General features: G+C 55.8%; 1 protein-coding gene across 2 annotated transcripts; it reads right to left on the reverse strand.

Annotated features, from left to right (window-relative positions):
- Positions 1 to 3,583: 3,583 nt before the first annotated feature.
- On the reverse strand, positions 3,584 to 15,965 carry DNMT3L (DNA methyltransferase 3 like). 2 transcript variants are annotated; one of them, XM_069582010.1, is made up of 9 exons: positions 15,836 to 15,965; positions 15,650 to 15,762; positions 14,449 to 14,620; positions 12,464 to 12,551; positions 11,268 to 11,356; positions 9,255 to 9,330; positions 8,630 to 8,769; positions 5,395 to 5,480; positions 3,584 to 3,795 (listed from the first exon to the last, which is right to left on the reverse strand). In XM_069582010.1, the coding sequence occupies exons 1-9, from the start codon at positions 15,851 to 15,853 to the stop codon at positions 3,630 to 3,632; spliced, it is 948 nt and encodes a 315-aa protein (XP_069438111.1). In that variant the 5' UTR covers positions 15,854 to 15,965; the 3' UTR covers positions 3,584 to 3,629. The 2 variants fall into 2 exon arrangements, with proteins under 2 accessions (XP_069438111.1, XP_069438117.1); XM_069582016.1 differs by lacking the exons at positions 9,255 to 9,330; positions 11,268 to 11,356 and having other exon boundaries at positions 15,836 to 15,918.
- Between the last annotated feature and the right edge of the window lie 1,537 nt (positions 15,966 to 17,502).

Below are 17,502 nucleotides of genomic sequence, written 5' to 3' on the forward strand. Positions count from 1 at the left end.
AGCCCCCCTCGGTTATAGTCTCCCTCGGAGGGTGCCTGCTCACGTGGACCTGGGAAGCGAAGGTGCCCAGTCGGTGTCTGGAGCGCAGCCCTTCAATGCCTCCCGTTTACTGCCCCAGGGCTGCGGAGGAGGAAACACAGTGGGCTTCAAGGGGCTGACACCCTCGAGTTGGCAGCTGCTGGGCACTGGTGGCAGGCTCTGGCAGCCCTCCATGCCAGACCCCAGAAGACCAAGTGTTGCTGCCAGGCCCACCAGAGTGTGGGGACCCCAGGCCCAAGGAACGCGCTGTTGGTTGAGCAGGCAGACAAGGGTAGGGAGTGCAGCCAGGTTGGAAGGGGGCATTCAAGCTTCTCAGGGCAGTGGGGTAGGGGCGCCCCTGGAGTGGGCAGAAGACCAGTCCCAGGAACCTCAGACTGGCAAGTGCTCCTCAGGAGCAAAGTGATGTTCGGCAAGTTACTTAAATCCGCTGTGCCTGTGATTCCCGTTTCTGAGGTGGGGATAGCCTTGAGGAATCGTGAATGAACACACAGAGCATACACACCAGGACCCGCACGTGGGTTATGCACAGAGGATTTCAAGACGAATGGACACACACAAACGGCCCTCAGGAGGCTTCCTGTAGGTGAGGTAAGGTTTTCCTCTCTTGCCCTTCACTGTGACTTTCTCAGGCAACTGGGATGGGAGTCAGGGGTTGGAGAGAGAAGCCCCCATAAGGTTGCCTACGCATAGGAACCAAGAAGGATCCGAGGCTCTGGGGGCAGACTCGGAAGCAGGACCCCACTTCCACCAAGTGGGGGCATAAAACAACAGAAATGCAGCCTCCTATCCAGTTCTGGGGGCTGGTTGCCCGAACCAGTCATCCTTGAGGGGCTCCGGGCTCACTGGGCTTTCAGCTCGCTCTGCCCCCGGGTCCACAGCCTTGTCCTCTGAACGGGATCAGGTCTCCTCTGCCTCCCCTGACCAGGACCTTCAGGGTCACACACAATTCAGCCTGATCTCCCTGTCTCCACCTCCTCACCTCGGCCAAGTCCCCTTTTGCCATATAAGCTGATATTCACAGGTTCTGGGCTTTCAGACAGGGACATCTTTTGCGGGTCATTGTTCAGCTGACCACAGGGCGGTCACAAGGGGCCCCTGTAATTGGGATTAAATATTTTTAGAATTTTAAGGTGTTTGAGAAAAAGCCAAAGATGTAAAGCTGCTTTGAGAGGCTCTGGGCCCCTGCCTGGCAGCAGGTGAAGAAGAGCAGACACCAGCAGGTCAGCTCTCTCAGCACCGGCTGCTTTGGGTGGAAGCAGCTGGAGTCAGCCTGCTGGCAAACAGCTGTCACCAGACCTGTCCTGGCTTGGACCCAGAGCTTGGCCTCCCCAAGTGTCTCACCTGTGCTCGATGCTCCTGCCCCCACTGGCCCTCTGTGTTTTCTGGGCCTGCATGACCTTAGTTTCATTACAAATCTTTAGCCCCTGAACAGGAGACCTGTGACATCAGAGTCCAGGATTGTCCTCCTGCCAGCTTGGAGAGAAGGTCTTCATGAAGATGAGGATGTCTGTGTCAGCTAGGGCTCCGTGTGTGTGTGTGTGTGTGTGTGTGTGTGTGTATGTGTGTGTGTGGAGAGAGAGAGAGAGAGAGAGAGAGAGAGAGAGAGAGGGAATTGATTTCAAGGAATTGGCTCCTGTAATTATGAAGGCCTGATGAACCCTCAGTCTGCAGGGTGAGCTGGCCAGCCTTCTTGCTCAGGGGACGTTAGGCTTTTGATGGCTCAGGAGTCGCCCCTTGTCCCAGTCTGATGGGGCCACTATGGTGAAATCCCACATACTGGGAAGCTTGCAAACAACACAAACATCCTGCTCACAGTGCTGGGGACTGGAAGTGGTGGATCAGGTACCTGGAGGGTCAGGTGAGGGCCTTTTCCCTGGTCACACACTTCTTAGTCACACGGGCAGCGGTGGGTGAGAGAGCTCCCTGGGGCCTGTTTTGTAAGGGCACTAACCCCATCTTGGGGGATTCCCTGGTAGCTCAGACTGAGAAGAGTCTGCCTGCAATGTAAGAGACCTGAGTTGGATCCCTGGATCAGGAAGATCCCCTGGAGCAGGAAATGGCAACTCACTCTAGTTTTCTTGCCTGGAAAATCCCATGGATGGAGGAGCCTGGCGAGCTGCAGTCCATAGGGTCTCAAAGAGTTGTACATCACTGAGCAACTTCACTTCACTAATCCCATCTTAGGGTCACCTCTCAAAGGCCCCACCTCCTAACACCATCACCTTGGAGGCCAACTTGGGTTAGGGTCAACAGTGAATTATGGGTCACAGACATTCAGACCACAACGCCCACCTACCTTGTGAAGAACTGCCTGCTTTACTCAAAGTCCACCAGTGAGTTAACCTAACCCAGAAATCCTTTCACAGAAACCTCCAGGTTACCGTCTGAACAAATGTCTGGGTGCTGTAGCCAAGTCAACACTGAAATTAACTATCACAACTTCCATTCTATTTAAAAATATTTTTAAAACACCCTTCAGAAGTCCGTTTTAGCCCTCCCCCTTTCTTCCAAAAGCCACCAGCTTGATCCCGAGCTGATCAGCACCAGCTGATCCCGAGCATGCCCCCAGTCGCAGGGTGACTCCCGGGACAAGCGGAACCTGCATGCTTATCTGAGTCTAGGTCTCTTTGGGGGGTTTTCTGGTTAGTCTGGAAAGATCCCTTGTGGGTTTATCACATGTGGTTTGGAGCCAGCTGTGTCAGGACTGCAAAGTCCTCACCAGAGCTCAGGGCAGACGGGGACCCTGCCTCCACAAGCAAGTCCCTCTGGGTTAAGGAGGACAGAGGTCACACACTTCATGAGTGGACCTGGCCTCGGCCTCCACTGCTTCCCTTCAGCCTGTCGTCCCTTGAGCCTGACCAAGGAGATATTCCACGCTTTGCTAAGGTTTGGAATGTTTCATGTGCCTCTCACCAGGATGGGTGGTTTTAACCATCACAGCACATGGCAGTTATGAAGGCATTGGCTATGTGTAAGAATAACACAGGTGCAGCGGGGGCTTATAGGCACGTGTCCTGCTCGTCTTACACACACGTCCCACGTCCTACAGGATAAGGTGGCGCTAGTGGTAAAGAACCCACGTGCCAGTGCAGGAGACATAAGAGACGTGAGTTTGATCCCTGGGTCAGAAGATCTCTTGAAGGACATGGAAACCTGCTCCAGTATTCTTGCCTGGAGAAGCCCATGGACAGGGGAGCCCGGCAGGCTACAGTCCATAGGGTCATAAAGAGTCAGACATGACTGAGCGACTTAGCACCACACACAAAAACACCAAAAAAAGACCTGTAATGATCATAATAAATATATTTGTAACTTCTCAGCTGGACAGAAATGCTTCCGGCAGCACAGGTGCATGACAACGTCTGGGTCTCGTCCACCATTAGACCCTGGGCTTCACCTCCTCCCACCAAAGGTCACAGTGGGGGCAGGACCATCAGATCCAAAGGGTGATGGTGGGTCTTTAGCAACCATGGAAAACCCAAAGTTAAGCAAATAAAATAATAATTTGAAAAAGGAAAATAAAGACAATGTAAGGAAAGTTGCCTTTGTTCTAGGAAAAGTATTTTTTTTTTCACAGTAGAATGACTCATTCATAAAGAGGAAGTGAGTTCTGTTGAAAAATACTTGAAATACTCTCTCAGGGGGAGAAAGCAATTCTTCACCAGCGTGGCCGGGCCCTGGGCAAGGGGCTTCACTCGCTGCCTGTCCTGAGCCAGTAGGGAGAGTTCCTCCTGGGACACCAGAGCCGAGTGCCTGCTGTGAAGGAGAAAGGGGTTCGGTGCCCAACCGGGGACCCCACAGACACCCTGGAAGCCAGGGGTACAGCCTCGCCAGGCTCCCTGAGGTCTCTGAGATAAACACGCTTATAAGAGCCCCCACCCTCTGTGAGTGTTTCACCCAGTGGGGGGGGGTGGGTAGCAGGTGTGTCCTGGGCAGTAGGGGACAACGGCCCCCACACCTCCCACCTCCCCCAGGGAGGAGCCTGTCCCTGGAGACGGGGGCACAGAGGGTTCCCAAGGACAGACTACTGGCCCAGCTCAGCAGATCCCAGTTTGCGTGTGGAAAGGCCTCCGTGGAGCAGACCCACCGAGGCGGGGGGTGGGTGGTGGGCAAGGCCGGTCCAGCAGCATTCCGTGGCCTCCCCGTGGGTTCGACTGCACCCAAGCTGACCACGGCCACCTGCAGGCCCTGGACTGCCTGGCCAGAGGCCACTCAGCAGGGACTTACATCCAGTGAGGCAGGTCTTGCTCACTACTGAGGCAACACGGGTCTGAGGGGAAGCACCCGCTGTGTTTCTGGGGCCCAGGTGTGCCCCCAGGCCCCACCACCTCCCTCCAGGGGCCAGAAGTGGGGGGAGATGCCGTAGATGAGGCTGGGTGACCCTCAAGTCTTCAAAAAGACAGTGTTTTAAGAACCTGCTCCACCTTGCTGCCCACCTCCCCCCACTACAGTCCTGGGTGGGGGCCTGGTGGGCACCACAATGTGAGCAGAGAGAAGGCTGGCATGGGAAGTGGCAAAGAGAAGTTTCCAGAAACTGTCAGGAGGAGGGCACATGACTTACTGCCCTGGAAGATGCAGGCAAGACAAGGGCAAAGGCCAGATGCATGAGGTTTTGGGGGAGGAGATGGCCTTCTCCTTTAGGGCCCGGGGAGGGCATGCGGCAGGGTCAGAAGGGGAGGGCAGTGTCCTTGGAGCAGTGGGGTGGCCGGGCCAGGGCTAGGGGTGTGCAGGGGCAGCGAGGAGATGTTCCTGGGGATCAACAGTACTGAGGATGTTCCGGGAGCAGAGAGGGGGCTGTGTGTGTCTTCATGAGCACATGTGTGTGTGTGTATGTGTGTGTGTGTGTGCGTGTGTGTGTGTGTCCATGTGCGTGTGTGTGAAGGCCCTAAGCAGACCTGTTTGAGGGGCTAGAAGCAGCTCAGTGTGGCCCAAAAGTGCATGGCGAAACGTGAATGAGAACGTGGGCCTGTGTGAGTATGTGCTCTGTGTGTGAATGACAAGTGTGAGCTTATGAGAGACTGGGTGTGTTCACATGGGTGTGGGGGTGTGCAGGGTTAGGCAGGTGCCCGGAACTTGGGGACAGGGGACTGGGGCACACACGCCAGGCGGCTCACATCCAGGAGTTTGTCCAGAGGCGAATTGCTCAGAAAGGACCAGTGTGAAAGAGGGGAGGAGGTCCCTGAAGTGAAAAGGGGGCCCGCTGGCCTTGAGCTTGTCCAGAATTTGTGGGGAGCCCCAAGCTGGCCACAGAGGCTGCCTGGGAACGGCTCCCTCAGCCGCCCTGGGTTCCCTGGTGACATGCCCACAGCCGGTGTGCTTCCAGGCCTCCAGGGACCTCACGTGCACAGGGAGTACCTCTTCACAGCAGGGATGTTGCTCCACACGCGCACAGCGTTCTGGACAGTCCTGCCGCGGACATCCTGGATGGTCACCGGGTCAGTCTGAGGGATGGGAACACGGGCTGTGAGCTGGGGGCACCCACAGGCCTCAGCCACCACAGGCGCCCAGAGCACAGTCTCAGCCCTCCTGGACGGAAGCTGTCTCCCAGTCGAGACTGTTCACATGGCACGTCTGTTTTCTTATAAATCACCTTATGAGGATAAAACTGAGTTACTATTTTAGACCTTTTAAACAGCAGATTTTTCATTTCCAAAGGTCACATGCCCAGGGACTCCCCGTCTGCTCCACGCAGAGGTGGATTCCGTGAAGGACAAAGAATTCCTTGATCTCTGAGCCAAGAGCTGTGTCATCTCCGGCAGATAAGAAGCTTTGCGGGCAGACAGCAGACTTCCAAAAAGGCTGATGCCTCGTGATCCAAGGGAGCACCTGGATCCTGGGGCCACAGTCTCCCTCGAAAGGTCAAGGGAGGAGGGGCTGGGGGAGCCATGGCCGGAGAAACGGGGCCGAGAGACCATCCAATTCCCGACACGCACCCCGGCAGCCTGGACTCCACCTCCTCAGACCCAGCCGGGGCGGCAGAACCTTTCTGGGCATGTCAGCCTCTCCCGTGTCCACACCCCTGGTGGGGAGGAGAGCTCACAGCAGGATGTGCCATTAGGTACAGGGCAGAGACAGGCAGTCCTGGGTTTGGCATGTCCAGTTGTTCCCTGCCATGAGCAGAAATGTGGATCTACAGGAAAGTGGGAGCAGTCACAGGACACACAGTGAGTTCTCTTTGCTGCCTACTTTCGATTCGGGACTGATTCCAAGCAACCAAATGTGCTCACAAAATGGTCAAGAGCCAGCATCTTTGCTGTCCTCCACGTCTGCTGACAGCTGCTGCTCAGGTTTGGAGACTGGCTTTGGTTGGACTCAATATCACATATTCATAGACTTTTCAATAATCAAGGAACCTTACAAGCCTGGTCTTGACTGCTCATATGTGGTAACATGCCAGTATTTTTAAAATTCCAGGTTCCCTAAAAAGGAGAAATAACCACAGACGGCGGAAGAAAGTAAGAGAATCATGAGGACACTTTGCTCAACTCTATGAAAATGATTTTAAAGTTTACTTAAATGGATGGCATTCTGGGAAAACATAACTTATCAAAGTGATCTCAGAAAAGATTGAAAATCTTAACAGATTAGTTTCTACAGAAGAATTCTGCTAAGTCGCTTCAGCCGTGTCCGACTCTGTGTGATCCCATAGACGGCAGCCCTCCAGGCTCCCCTGTCCCTGGGATTCTCCAGGTAAGAACACTGGAGTGGGTTGCCATTTCCTTCTCCAATGCATGAAAGTGAAAAGTGAAAATGAAGTCGCTCAGTCGTGTCCGACTCTTAACGACCCCATGGACTGCAGCCCACCAGGCTCCTCCATCCAAGGGATTTTCCAGCCAAGAGTACTGGAGTGGGGTGCCATTGCCTTCTCCGACACAAGAATTGCTCCCATTTAAAACCTGGGCAACAATGACCAATCCAGACAATTTCACCGTTGTCAAATCTTTAAATATTTTTACAAAGCAAGCTTAACATTGGCATCCGAACCAATAAAAATAGCACAAAGCCAATAAAAACCTCACACGCACCTCTCTTGCACTTGTCAAAGCAAAAATCCTACATGAAAAGCAGTTCACCAGAATTCAGCAATCCGTCAAAAGAGTTGGATACAACTGAGCGACTAACACTTTCACAACAGATCTAAAGAATAAATTCAATTATCTCCATGAACATAAAAAAGAACATTTGACAGAATCCCACAATTATTCTTAATTAAAATGGAAAAAAAAATAGAAATCAAGGGAAATGACTAGAAATTTCCTTAAGATAGTGAAATTTATCAACTGTGACCTCAAACTCAGCATCAGCCCAGGAGAGAAACACTGGGAACATTTCCGTGAACGTTAGGAGCCAAGCAGGCATGTCCTGCCACTACTGTGATCCAACGTGAAACCAGAGAAATGCGGGAACAGCGAAATTCGAGGTACAGAATCGGAAAGAAAAAACTGTCACAGCTTGCAGATAATCTGCTCAAACGCCTAGGAAGTCTACCTGAATCAACTGCAAACCACTGTCCTCCACAAAGTAGTCCAATAAGGTGACAGGAGCTAAATTAATTGAGATGGATCGATAGTTTTTTGAATACAAATCAAAACCAGTAAGATACAGACTGGAAAAATCCCAGCTTTGTAGGAGGAAAGACGAGCAGAAGGACACTTGGAGCCAAGGAAGGAAGGCAGAGAGCTGGGGACACCCTGTGGGTGGGCAGGGGAAAGAGCAGCTCTGCCTTCAGAGGGGCTATGCAGACATCCTGGGGGTGGGGGGCAGCATCTCTGAAAACAGCCCATGGATCCCGCAACCTCTCTTCCGGAATCCACCCCTACTGACATCCCCCCTCGTAGCAATGTTTTTAAGAGGAAGAGATTAGAAACCACCCAACTGTGTGTTCCTGGAAACAGGTTGAAGGCAATTTTTTATGTCCATACAAATAGAACAAAACAAAAACACATAAATTAAAACAAAGAAGGAGAAAGGCACTTTCCCAGCAGAAGGATTTCCAGGGTAACAGGTGAGTGAGGAAAGCCTGTGGGCAGGTTTGCAAGTTTGTGGAGGTGTCCTGGAGGTGACGAGGGGCCTAAAGGCAAATGCAGCGGGAGTGGGGGGAGCGGGCGGCCGGGAGACATCTGCTGTCAATTTATAAACACCGGAACACAGCAGGGGGACGTCCTGGGGTGAGGGGACACCCAGCCTGGCTGGGGCTGCCCTGTGCTGGGGGCGAAATGAGCTGGGAAGCATGGGTCGGGTCAGGCCTGGATAGAAGGTCACTGAGTCCAAAAGTGGCCTCAAGGCCAGGACTTGGGCCTGAGGACAGAAAGAGCAAGGCTGTTGGTTCCCCAGGGTGGGTGTGAGTGTGAGTGTGTGCACATATGTGTGAGTGCGTGTGTGCAGACGGAGCTGGGTAGGGGGAGAAAGACATGGTAGAATTCCTAAATCCAGAGCAAAGCATCGAGAAGGCACCGTTGGGGCCTCAGTGGTACGACAGCCCTCGTGGGCCCCATGAATTCTGAGAAACCAGTCCTCAGGGCTGGGACCTAAGTGGTGCCCCCGCCAAGGGGCCTTAGTGTCCCCTGCAGAGGCCCTGACCTGCACGTACCTCCAGGAAGCGAGTGGCCACATCCAGGTCCTCCTCCGTGAGCACCAGGTTGTCCACGAACATCCAGAAGAAGGGCTGGGGGCTGCCAGGCAGGGGCCTCGCGTACTGCAGAATGCGGTGGAACTGGTACACGTACCACCCTGTGGAGGGAGCGGGCAGGTGTGTCTGGGTTCCACCCACTGGGAGGGGCCCGGGACAGGAGGGCGGGGCTCCGGTGGGAGTGGGGAGGGGAGACCTCAGCTGCATTGCGGCCACCTGCCCCCCAACATCCTGGAGGGCCCAGATGTGCCTGACACCAAGACAGCACAGGTGCGAGGGGCTGGGTACCGCCCCTGAGGGACACACGGCCGAGCAGATGGGGTGGGAGGGGCGCCAGGCCGCCCTGGGGTGACAGACCCGCTCACGTTGTGGTTGTGGTGATGGCTTCACAGGGTACACAAGACCCACTGGGACGTGCTCACTGAATATGGACACTGATACATGTCTCTGATGCCCCAACAAAGCTGTGTTTTTTTTTAAGTTGCAGACAGTTTGCAATTCCTGCCCTCCCGGAACAGCGCTGGGGTGTGTGGGAGAGAGTGGGGGACAAGAGGCCCTGGAGTCCCAGCAGATGGCAGTTTCTTACCCGGGGGATGGTCGCAGGTGTGGCCCAGGGTGGGCGTGGAGCCATAGGTGAGGTCGAAGGGGCCCCACTCATCTATCTGCAGGAGGACAGGGGTGGCTCAGGAGGGCAAAGCGGTCCCCTGGGTTGGGCACCTCGTTTGTCTAATCATGTGATTCAAGCTGACCCTCATGGAAGGGGTGGCGGGGCAGTGAAACCCACTGGGTCAGACTCGCCTCTGTAAGTCAGGGGGTGTGGGCAACTCACTTCCTCCATCTGGAGGAGGCGGCCCTGGGAATCTGAGTACCATGCCCTCAAAGACCCTCCCGGGAGGTTGACACACAGGCCCTCAGATTCATGTGTATTTCCTGTGTTGCTGGAAAATACACATCGAGCCCCTGATGGGTCAATGGACAGTGGGAGCATGAGCTGCTCCGGCCGCTGCGGCAACACCCCCACCCCGAGGCCCCCCAACCCCTCCTGAGTGGAGGACGTGCTTTCACCACCAGGGGCTCAAGTGCCCCTCCCATGTGACCAAGGGCCCCAGTCAGAGATACCAGCCCAAGTTATTCTTAAAATAAATGAGACCCAAACACTGGATGCCTGGTCCAAACACTGGATGCCTGGTTCTGTGACAGCAACCAGTGCAGAGCAGACTTGGCTTCCCTGGACCCTCACCAAAGCAGTGGACAGAAGCCTGCACCAGACGCCAGCTCCCCACCTCACATGCCCTGTTGCAGCCAGCTCTGCCCCTGCCCCTGCCCCTGACCAGGTGCACTCCTATAGCAGGGGCTCTATCCAGGGGCTCTACTGCAGGCTGCAGACTGGGGTGAGTACAGAGGGGGGTCCGGATAGGGAGGAGGCAAGGGGGCTGGAGGAGGCGAGCTTGAGCTGGGGGGCCAGGGTCTGCAGGCTGGTGGCTGCTGTGACGACCCAGGAAATGCCATGAAGGAAGCAAGGTCTTCCTTGTTCTCCCCAAGAATCCACCAGCGAGCACTCTGAATCCCCTGAAACCCACAGACATGGACAGCCAGATGTCACCATGCAGACATGGGAGCGAGTGGCAGCCGGATGCCCCATCTCCAGGGTGGTGGCACTACAGGAAGGCCTGGGTCACGATCCTCATGAGAAGGACTGGACGCTGGCGGGACTGAGCGATGACGATACACATGGGAGTCACTGTCACCAGTGAGACTCAGAGCTCATCATGGGAGGTTTCTAGACCCTCCACTGCACCAGCAAGAGCTCCTCCACGTCTGCTCTGTCCTGCAGCTTTGCGGCTTGAGGGGGGAGGCCTCATATCACTGTCCAGCCCCGCCTGGACCACCCTGCCCTTCAAGGGAGGACCCCGCCTGGGGAGCCTAGGACAAGTGTGATGACCAGAAATGCTCCCTGGTGGGACATCTGATGGGACCAGTGGGGCGAGAAGACAGACACTGTTTTGGGCTTCAAGGCACGGCAGACCCCAAGGGGATGGACCGGTGGCGGGGGAGTCTCCAGGCTCAGCCAGAGAGGAGGGCTGACCCCTGGACACACCCTTGGGTCAGACCAAAATGGGGGCAGAACGGAGCTGTAAGGCTCTGGCTGGCACCCTGCGGGCAGAGTGGACTCCTTGCTGCCACCTGCAATGGCCAGCGCTCCAGCCCCTCAGGCTTAATCCCATGTGAGGGGCTGTGTGGGCCTCGGGCGAGGGCCCAGATCCCCCAGCAGAGGCCCCCGGAGGAGGCTTCCCATCCCTTTCCCACCCCAGGGTGCTCTTGACCAAGCTGGCTGAGTCACTTTTAGGCCCTCCCTCCCAGGTCACACTCAGGACAGCAGGAACAGGCAGCGTGGGGGCCACAAAGATGCCCCTCTCGTCTCCCCTGTTGTGGGGGTGATCCCCGTGAGACCCCCCCCCAGGTCAGCCCTGCAGGGGGCTGCCCCTCCCCCTCTTTCTGCCTGGTTCCCTGTCCCCTTCCCCCGAATCTGCTCTCACCAGGGGCCTGGAGGAGCTGAGTCTGCCCTCACCGGGGACCTGGAGGAGCCGGCAGTACTTACGTCCCTCCTCACTACGTTGGTGACGTCATCCAAATGTTTCAATCTTCCCGGCTTAGAACCATCTTCCAAAAAGCCCAGACTCGTCAGCTCTGGGTGGGGAGCCGAGAGGACATAAGAGGGCTGGTGTTGGGTTTTGACCCGACGTGGAATCAAAGGCCAACGGCTGATCAGAAAGTATGGCTATCATATGGCGAACAGACTTTATCTTTCCAGCGACATGATGGGGTGAGCAAGCACTGATTTCAGAAAGTCAAGCCATGTGTTGCAAAACCAGCGCTACAGGCTGCAGTGCCACTCTCTGTGTTAGGGAACCACTGGGCGTTGGCGATGCATGCTGATGTCACCCGGTCAGGCTGGGAGACACAGCTGGGCTGCAGGAGAGCATGCAGCCGAGGCACTGGAAGGCGAGCCCAGAAAGGATCTTGTGAATTAAATAACGCACTGTCTGGGCAGGGACTGGAAGGCTGAGTGGCCATGGGCCGTGACTCCTGGGTTCCTTCAGAGAAGCCATGCCCGCTCTGTGTGTCTCGGCCCCCAGATCCTTAACACGGATGTACACGAGGCCACCGGGATCACACTACCAGGCCCTTGGCGAGCGCCAGGAGCGGGGCAGATGGCCCCATTCCACTTGGCCAGAGACTAACAGACACATTTTCACTGATCCCTTTTACATCTGCTGGGCCCACAGGAATCCACAGGGTTTCCAAAAGTACCGGCAGGTGGGGGTCTGCTGGAGGTCCGCAGGAGCAGGACACCCAGGCAAGGCTAGAATGCAACATGTGACTGCCTGGGTGATGGGGGCGTCTGGGTAGAGACGGAGAGTGCAGGGAGCCCGGCAAGGGGTGGGGCAAGTAAGGGAGCCAGGTGTGTGGAGGTGTGTGAGGCTCAGTGGCTCTGGGCAGGGCTGTCCTAGCAGAGAGCTGGCCCTACGGCCCTCACTGTGGCATTCCACACCCACCGTCTTGCTACATGAATTTTCTTTCCAAGGCAGCCCAGCTGAAGGAAGGAGCCCCAGGTGCTCCTGCACAGCACACCCCTCGCTTCCTGGAAACGACCCCCAGTCCGAGACATGCAGTGAGTGTGACGCTGGGGACCTTTGCACCCCCACCCTCGTTGCACACACCTGGGTCCCCTGTGGGTCTCGCTCCAAGCAGACCCCTCCTCTAGCATGAATCCTCAGGTGTCACTGCACCCACCTTTCTTGATGTCCCCAAAAAGGGATAGCACCCGGATGGGCTCTCTCTTCCACACAGGCACAGTTTTGTACATCTCAAGGGGATTCTCCTATTAAAAAAAAAAAAACAAAACCAGAACATTCTGATGACTGCCTGGTCATAGAGGCCATGAGTGTCAAGACAAGTTCTTTCTGGCCTTGCACACCTGCTGAGGGGGCTGGCCCCGCCTTGACTGCACTGACCGCCCGGCCTTCATGAAGATCCGGCCCATCCCCCAGGCCAAGGCTCCCGCCCTCCCCCGCCAACCGCATCTCCAGCAAAGGGGAGGCAGATGCTCAGGACCTCATTGCTTGTGAAAGGAGATAACTCTGTCCCTAGAGAAACCACTTCCCTGTACTTCTTGGGAAGAGTCTCTGACCTGGGGCACTCCGAACGCCCATGGCCATGGGAGACACCGGATCCCTCTCTGTCCCCTCTGCAGGCTCTGAACCCAGGCCCGAAGTCACCCGGCACCACCTGTGAAGGCTACCAGCGCAGGGCCTCTCCCAGGCCAGGCCTGAGCCAGCACCCGTGTCTCTGCGTGAAGGGGCCAGGCTGAGGACAGGAGCCGAGAAGGTGTCCGGTAATACCCTCTCTCCCATGCAGGGCACCAGCTGGCAGAGATGCAGTGGATCTATCCAGGAAACAAGCACTCCCGAGCCCCCAACCCCCGGGAGGCTTCTTGGCCTCCTATGAGCATAACATCAAGCTGTGGATGGATGACCGGGCCTGAGCAGGGGTGCTGCCTGCAAGCAGTGGATGGTGGGGGTCCCAGGAGACCCTGAGCCCAGGACTGGAGCACGTGGATGGCACCCAAGGCAGGCAAAAAGTGAAGCAATGGAGAGGGCAGGCGGTCCTGGGCTTCCTGGGGGCATGGAGAAGGCAGGACATGTCTGGTGCAGGCGCAGCCCTAACAGACACTTGGGGACGCACGTCCTGGTTCCCTGTGGCAGCTGCAGGAGCCATGCCTCCTTCCCCTTGCTCCCCTGGGGCAGTAACAGTGGTTCAGAGTATCTACCCCTTCCCCTTTGGATGAGAAACCCCTCCTGCAGTTTGCTGGCTCGGGGTCTTTTACACAGAGATGGGCTGCTTCTGCCACAAGATGGACCTGAAGAAGGCTCTACAGGGAGGGCAGGTGCCTAGTTTAGAAAAGCACCTTGAAGGCACTTGCTCCATCCAGTGTCAGGGAGTGCAGGGTGGTGGGGCCACCACGTGCCCCCATGGTTGGCCCAGCAATGCCAGGTGTGCAGTGACTCCCCAGAACCGGCCAGCCTCGAAGAGCAGAGAAGGAACCTGAGGCTCCAGGCCGCCCCGGTCAGTGCCCACCCTGCCCCATCACTGAGCCCCCACCCCTTCTCCGTGTGTCTCTATCCCACTCCTTCCTGGTAGATGACACCAATCACTGCATTTCATGTCACCCCAATCCAGGATGACCTCACCTCAAGATCCTTCTCTAAACTGCATCTGCAAAGACCTTATTTCCAAAATAGGTCATGTTCACAGGTACCAGAGGTTAGGACTTGGGTGTATGTTTGAGGAACAGAGCTCAAACTACTACGATGAGCCCACACTCCTGCTTAGCTCATGGCCCCAGCCTTGATTCCAGAGAGGACCCATGTTTGTGCCAGCTGTCCGGGCTGGACTTGGAGATCCCACCCAGGCATTTGCTCCCACTTGCTGAGCCCAGAGCCCCACGTTTGCTGGGCCCTCTCCTCCCTGCTACAAATGCCTGGTTCCCAGGCTTGGGAGAAACAAAGCTGCTGCGCTAAGGGGACTGGTGGGAGACAGACACCTAGTGGACACTGCTATCAAAGAGGAAGATGAGGAAAGTGCATTTGCTCAAAAGCCTTTAACTTCATCACATAAGCAGAGCGGATGGGCGTTTTGCAGCCAGTCGCCAGAGGAAACGAGCCAAGTTAGGGCTGGCTTTTCGCCCGTTCTATCCTCCAGCCCCAGCTGCAACTCACCGCCTCCCGGTCATAAAAGGCCTTCAGCCACGTCCGCCACTTCCTCCTTCTCTGCAGCAGCCCACTCCGGGGGAAGGGCAGGCAAAGGAAGCAGACCCAGTAGCTCATGGCGTGAACCTTCCCCGAGGTCCCGGGGCCAACCAGGGTGTCGACGCACTCGAAACAGTAGCATCTAGAGTCAAACAGAAAACCACAGTGGCAGAAATGATGCTGCCTCCTCGCCAGGTGAAACCCCAGTGGCCCAGTAGGCAGCAGAGAGCCTGCTCCTTGTTCTGGAGTGAGTGAAAAGACAGGTGGAAAGACAAAGCCAGCAGGGTGGGGAGGCAAGGCTGCGGCTGAGGGAGGGGGTCAGTCCCTCTCAGGGACCTAGAGCCACAGGGCCCCAGTCATCCGCAGAGGACAGGGGGACCTGAGGACAGTGGCAGGTTTTCAAGACTCCCCTACGCCAGCTGTTCTCCTCCTCCAAACTTTAGCATCTAAGAAAGCAAGTGAGATCTCCCCATGAACTCAAGCGCAGGGGCACCCACTGAGGGGACAGGGGGGCAGGTTTGGGGTCGGGGAGCTTAAGTACGAGGATGGCCCAGAAGGGCTGGAGGGAGGGACTGCAAGTAAAGCTCAGCTGGGCACATAGCAGGGGAGAACGAAGGCACCTGCCTGACCCTGGCCATGTGAGTGTCCTGTCACTGTCCTACTTAACCATCGAGTGAGGAGCTATGCCTTGGCAATAAAAACAGAAAGAAAAATCACAAGCACACAGCTTTTGACACCCCCTCCCATAGGTCAAGCTAAGTCACTTCAGTCGTGTCCGACTCTTTGTGACCCCACAGCTCATAGCCTGCCAGGCTCCTCTGTGTGTGGGATTCTGCAGGCAAGTATACTGGAGTGGGTTGCCATGCCCTTCTCCAGGGGATCTTCCCCATCCAGGGATCGAACCAGCATCTCTTATTTCTCTTTCACAGGCAGGTAGGCTCTTTATTACTAGCGCCACCTGGGAAGCCCCTCCCATAGGTCAAGGCTCTTCAGCAAATGAAATATTTGAGATGGAAATTGAAAGCTTTGGAGAAAGTCATCCTTTGGGGAAGCGGGGGTGGGGTGGGAAAGTCCCTTGCACTCCGGGATGCAGAGCCCAGAAGGATGGGCGTTCCCCAGGTTTATGGGCAGCAATCCTTCATGACCCGATCCCACACGCCCCTGGCCTCACCGGGTGCAGTCGGGATTCTCGCAGATGAGCAGCGTCTCCCCGGCGCAGCAGATGGAGCAGTAAGACTGGTACCCGTCGTCGTCATACAGGAAGAGGCACTCCAGGAACTTGTCCTTGGTGAGGCAAAGCCAGGCTGCCCACGCTGCCCTGAGGCCGCCACGAAGCCACCCTCGCCTCCCTGCTTACCTTGCACGGAGCACACATCCCCCCCTCAAACAGAGGGTGCTGTGTGTGCACCTGGAGACTTCCACAGCAGATACACACGTCTGAGGCAGAAACCCACAGTCAATGTGCGTCATGACACCACCAGACAGAGCAACAGACTTAGCAACAACAGAAAAAGTGCAAGGCCTGTACCCTGAAAGCCACAAACTGCTCTTGAAAGAAAGCTCAGATGGGAGGGCATCCCATGTCTGTGGATCAGAAGACTAATGAGTGTTAAAATGCTGTGTGTCTCAGTCATGTCTGACTCTTTGCGACCCCACAGACTAACCCACCAGGCTCCTCTGTCCATGGGATTTCCCAGGCAAGAATACTGGAGTGGGTTGCCATTTCCTTCTCCAGGGGATCTTCCTGACCCACAGAGCAAACCCACATCTCCTGCATTAGCAGGCAGATTCTTTACCACTGAGCTACCCAGGGAAGCCCATTAAAATGGCAAGCCTCCCCAAACTGGTCTACAGATCTCTCTCAAAATTCCAGCTGGGTTTTTTTTTTTTTTTTCCTTTTTTTAATTTTTGCAGAAATTGCTAGCCTGATCCAAAAATCCATGTGTAAATGCAGGGGATCCAGGCTAGGCAAACCCATAGAGAAAAAAAGTAGATTTGTGGTTGCCTAGAGTTGAAAGAGGGGAGGGATACGGAAGGAGTTACTGTGGAGTTACAGTCTCTTGTGCAGGTGATGAAAACGCCCCCAAATTAGATTGCAGTGGCGGTGGCACATTATGTATGATTATGCTAAGACACTGAAGCGTACACCTTCAGTGATGGGTCAGGGTCTTTAGGGCAGGTGGAGGGGATACAAGCTGGGCACCAGCGGCATCCACTGCCCTCCTCCAGGGATGGACAACTTTCTTGAGTGGGCTGACATCCCTTCGCCTGGGCAGGTGTGTGGCACTCACCTTCTATGTCTCGCTGGTTGACTTTGACTTCATATGCAATAAAATCTGGAAAAGAAAAGACATAGTCCCTGCCTCTGCCTGTCTCCTACATCAAACAGGTCAAGAGAGGAGCCTCAAGGTCGATCTTTTGAGGTCACAGAGGACCAGCACCACCCTCCCACCTCCACCTTTCACATTGACATTTAAACATCCAAGCTGATTGCTGGGGTAGGGGAGGCTTGGAGTGGGGCCCTCCTGCTCCTGAGTGAGGCCTGATTATTCCAGAAGCTGGGAACCCTGGACAGTGCTCAGGCCTGGAGTTGGCATCCCAAGTGATGGGCCCAGTACTCAAATGAACCCTCACCTCTGCGAGGCCCAGGTGATGGTGGGGATGACAGTTCGCTGGAACCCACTAGGATGATGTCCAGACTGTGCTCTGCCTCTGGATCCAGGACTAGGGTAGCAGCCAAGGGGCCGCCAAACCAGGAGACAGGACAGACAGCGGAGAGCGAGAAGATGCCCCATCAGCCTCCATCTCGGAGCCCTGGAATCTTGGAATCCTCATTCAGCCCCTACCCACCCCCCACAGTGACACTCACTCCTCTCAACCCAGGGCGGGGATGGTGTTGAGGGGCAGGAATATCAGTGGCAAGTACCAGCCTCAAGGGGGAATTCAGGGGTTGCCCATCAGGTGGGCCACTTGGGTCTCACAGGGCCCAGCGTCCTCCGTGGCACCTCCTCAGTCTGCATCCCC

This window comes from Ovis canadensis, chromosome 1 (genome assembly GCF_042477335.2).
Source record: "Ovis canadensis isolate MfBH-ARS-UI-01 breed Bighorn chromosome 1, ARS-UI_OviCan_v2, whole genome shotgun sequence".
In the NCBI taxonomy this organism is placed as follows: Eukaryota; Metazoa; Chordata; class Mammalia; order Artiodactyla; family Bovidae; genus Ovis; species Ovis canadensis.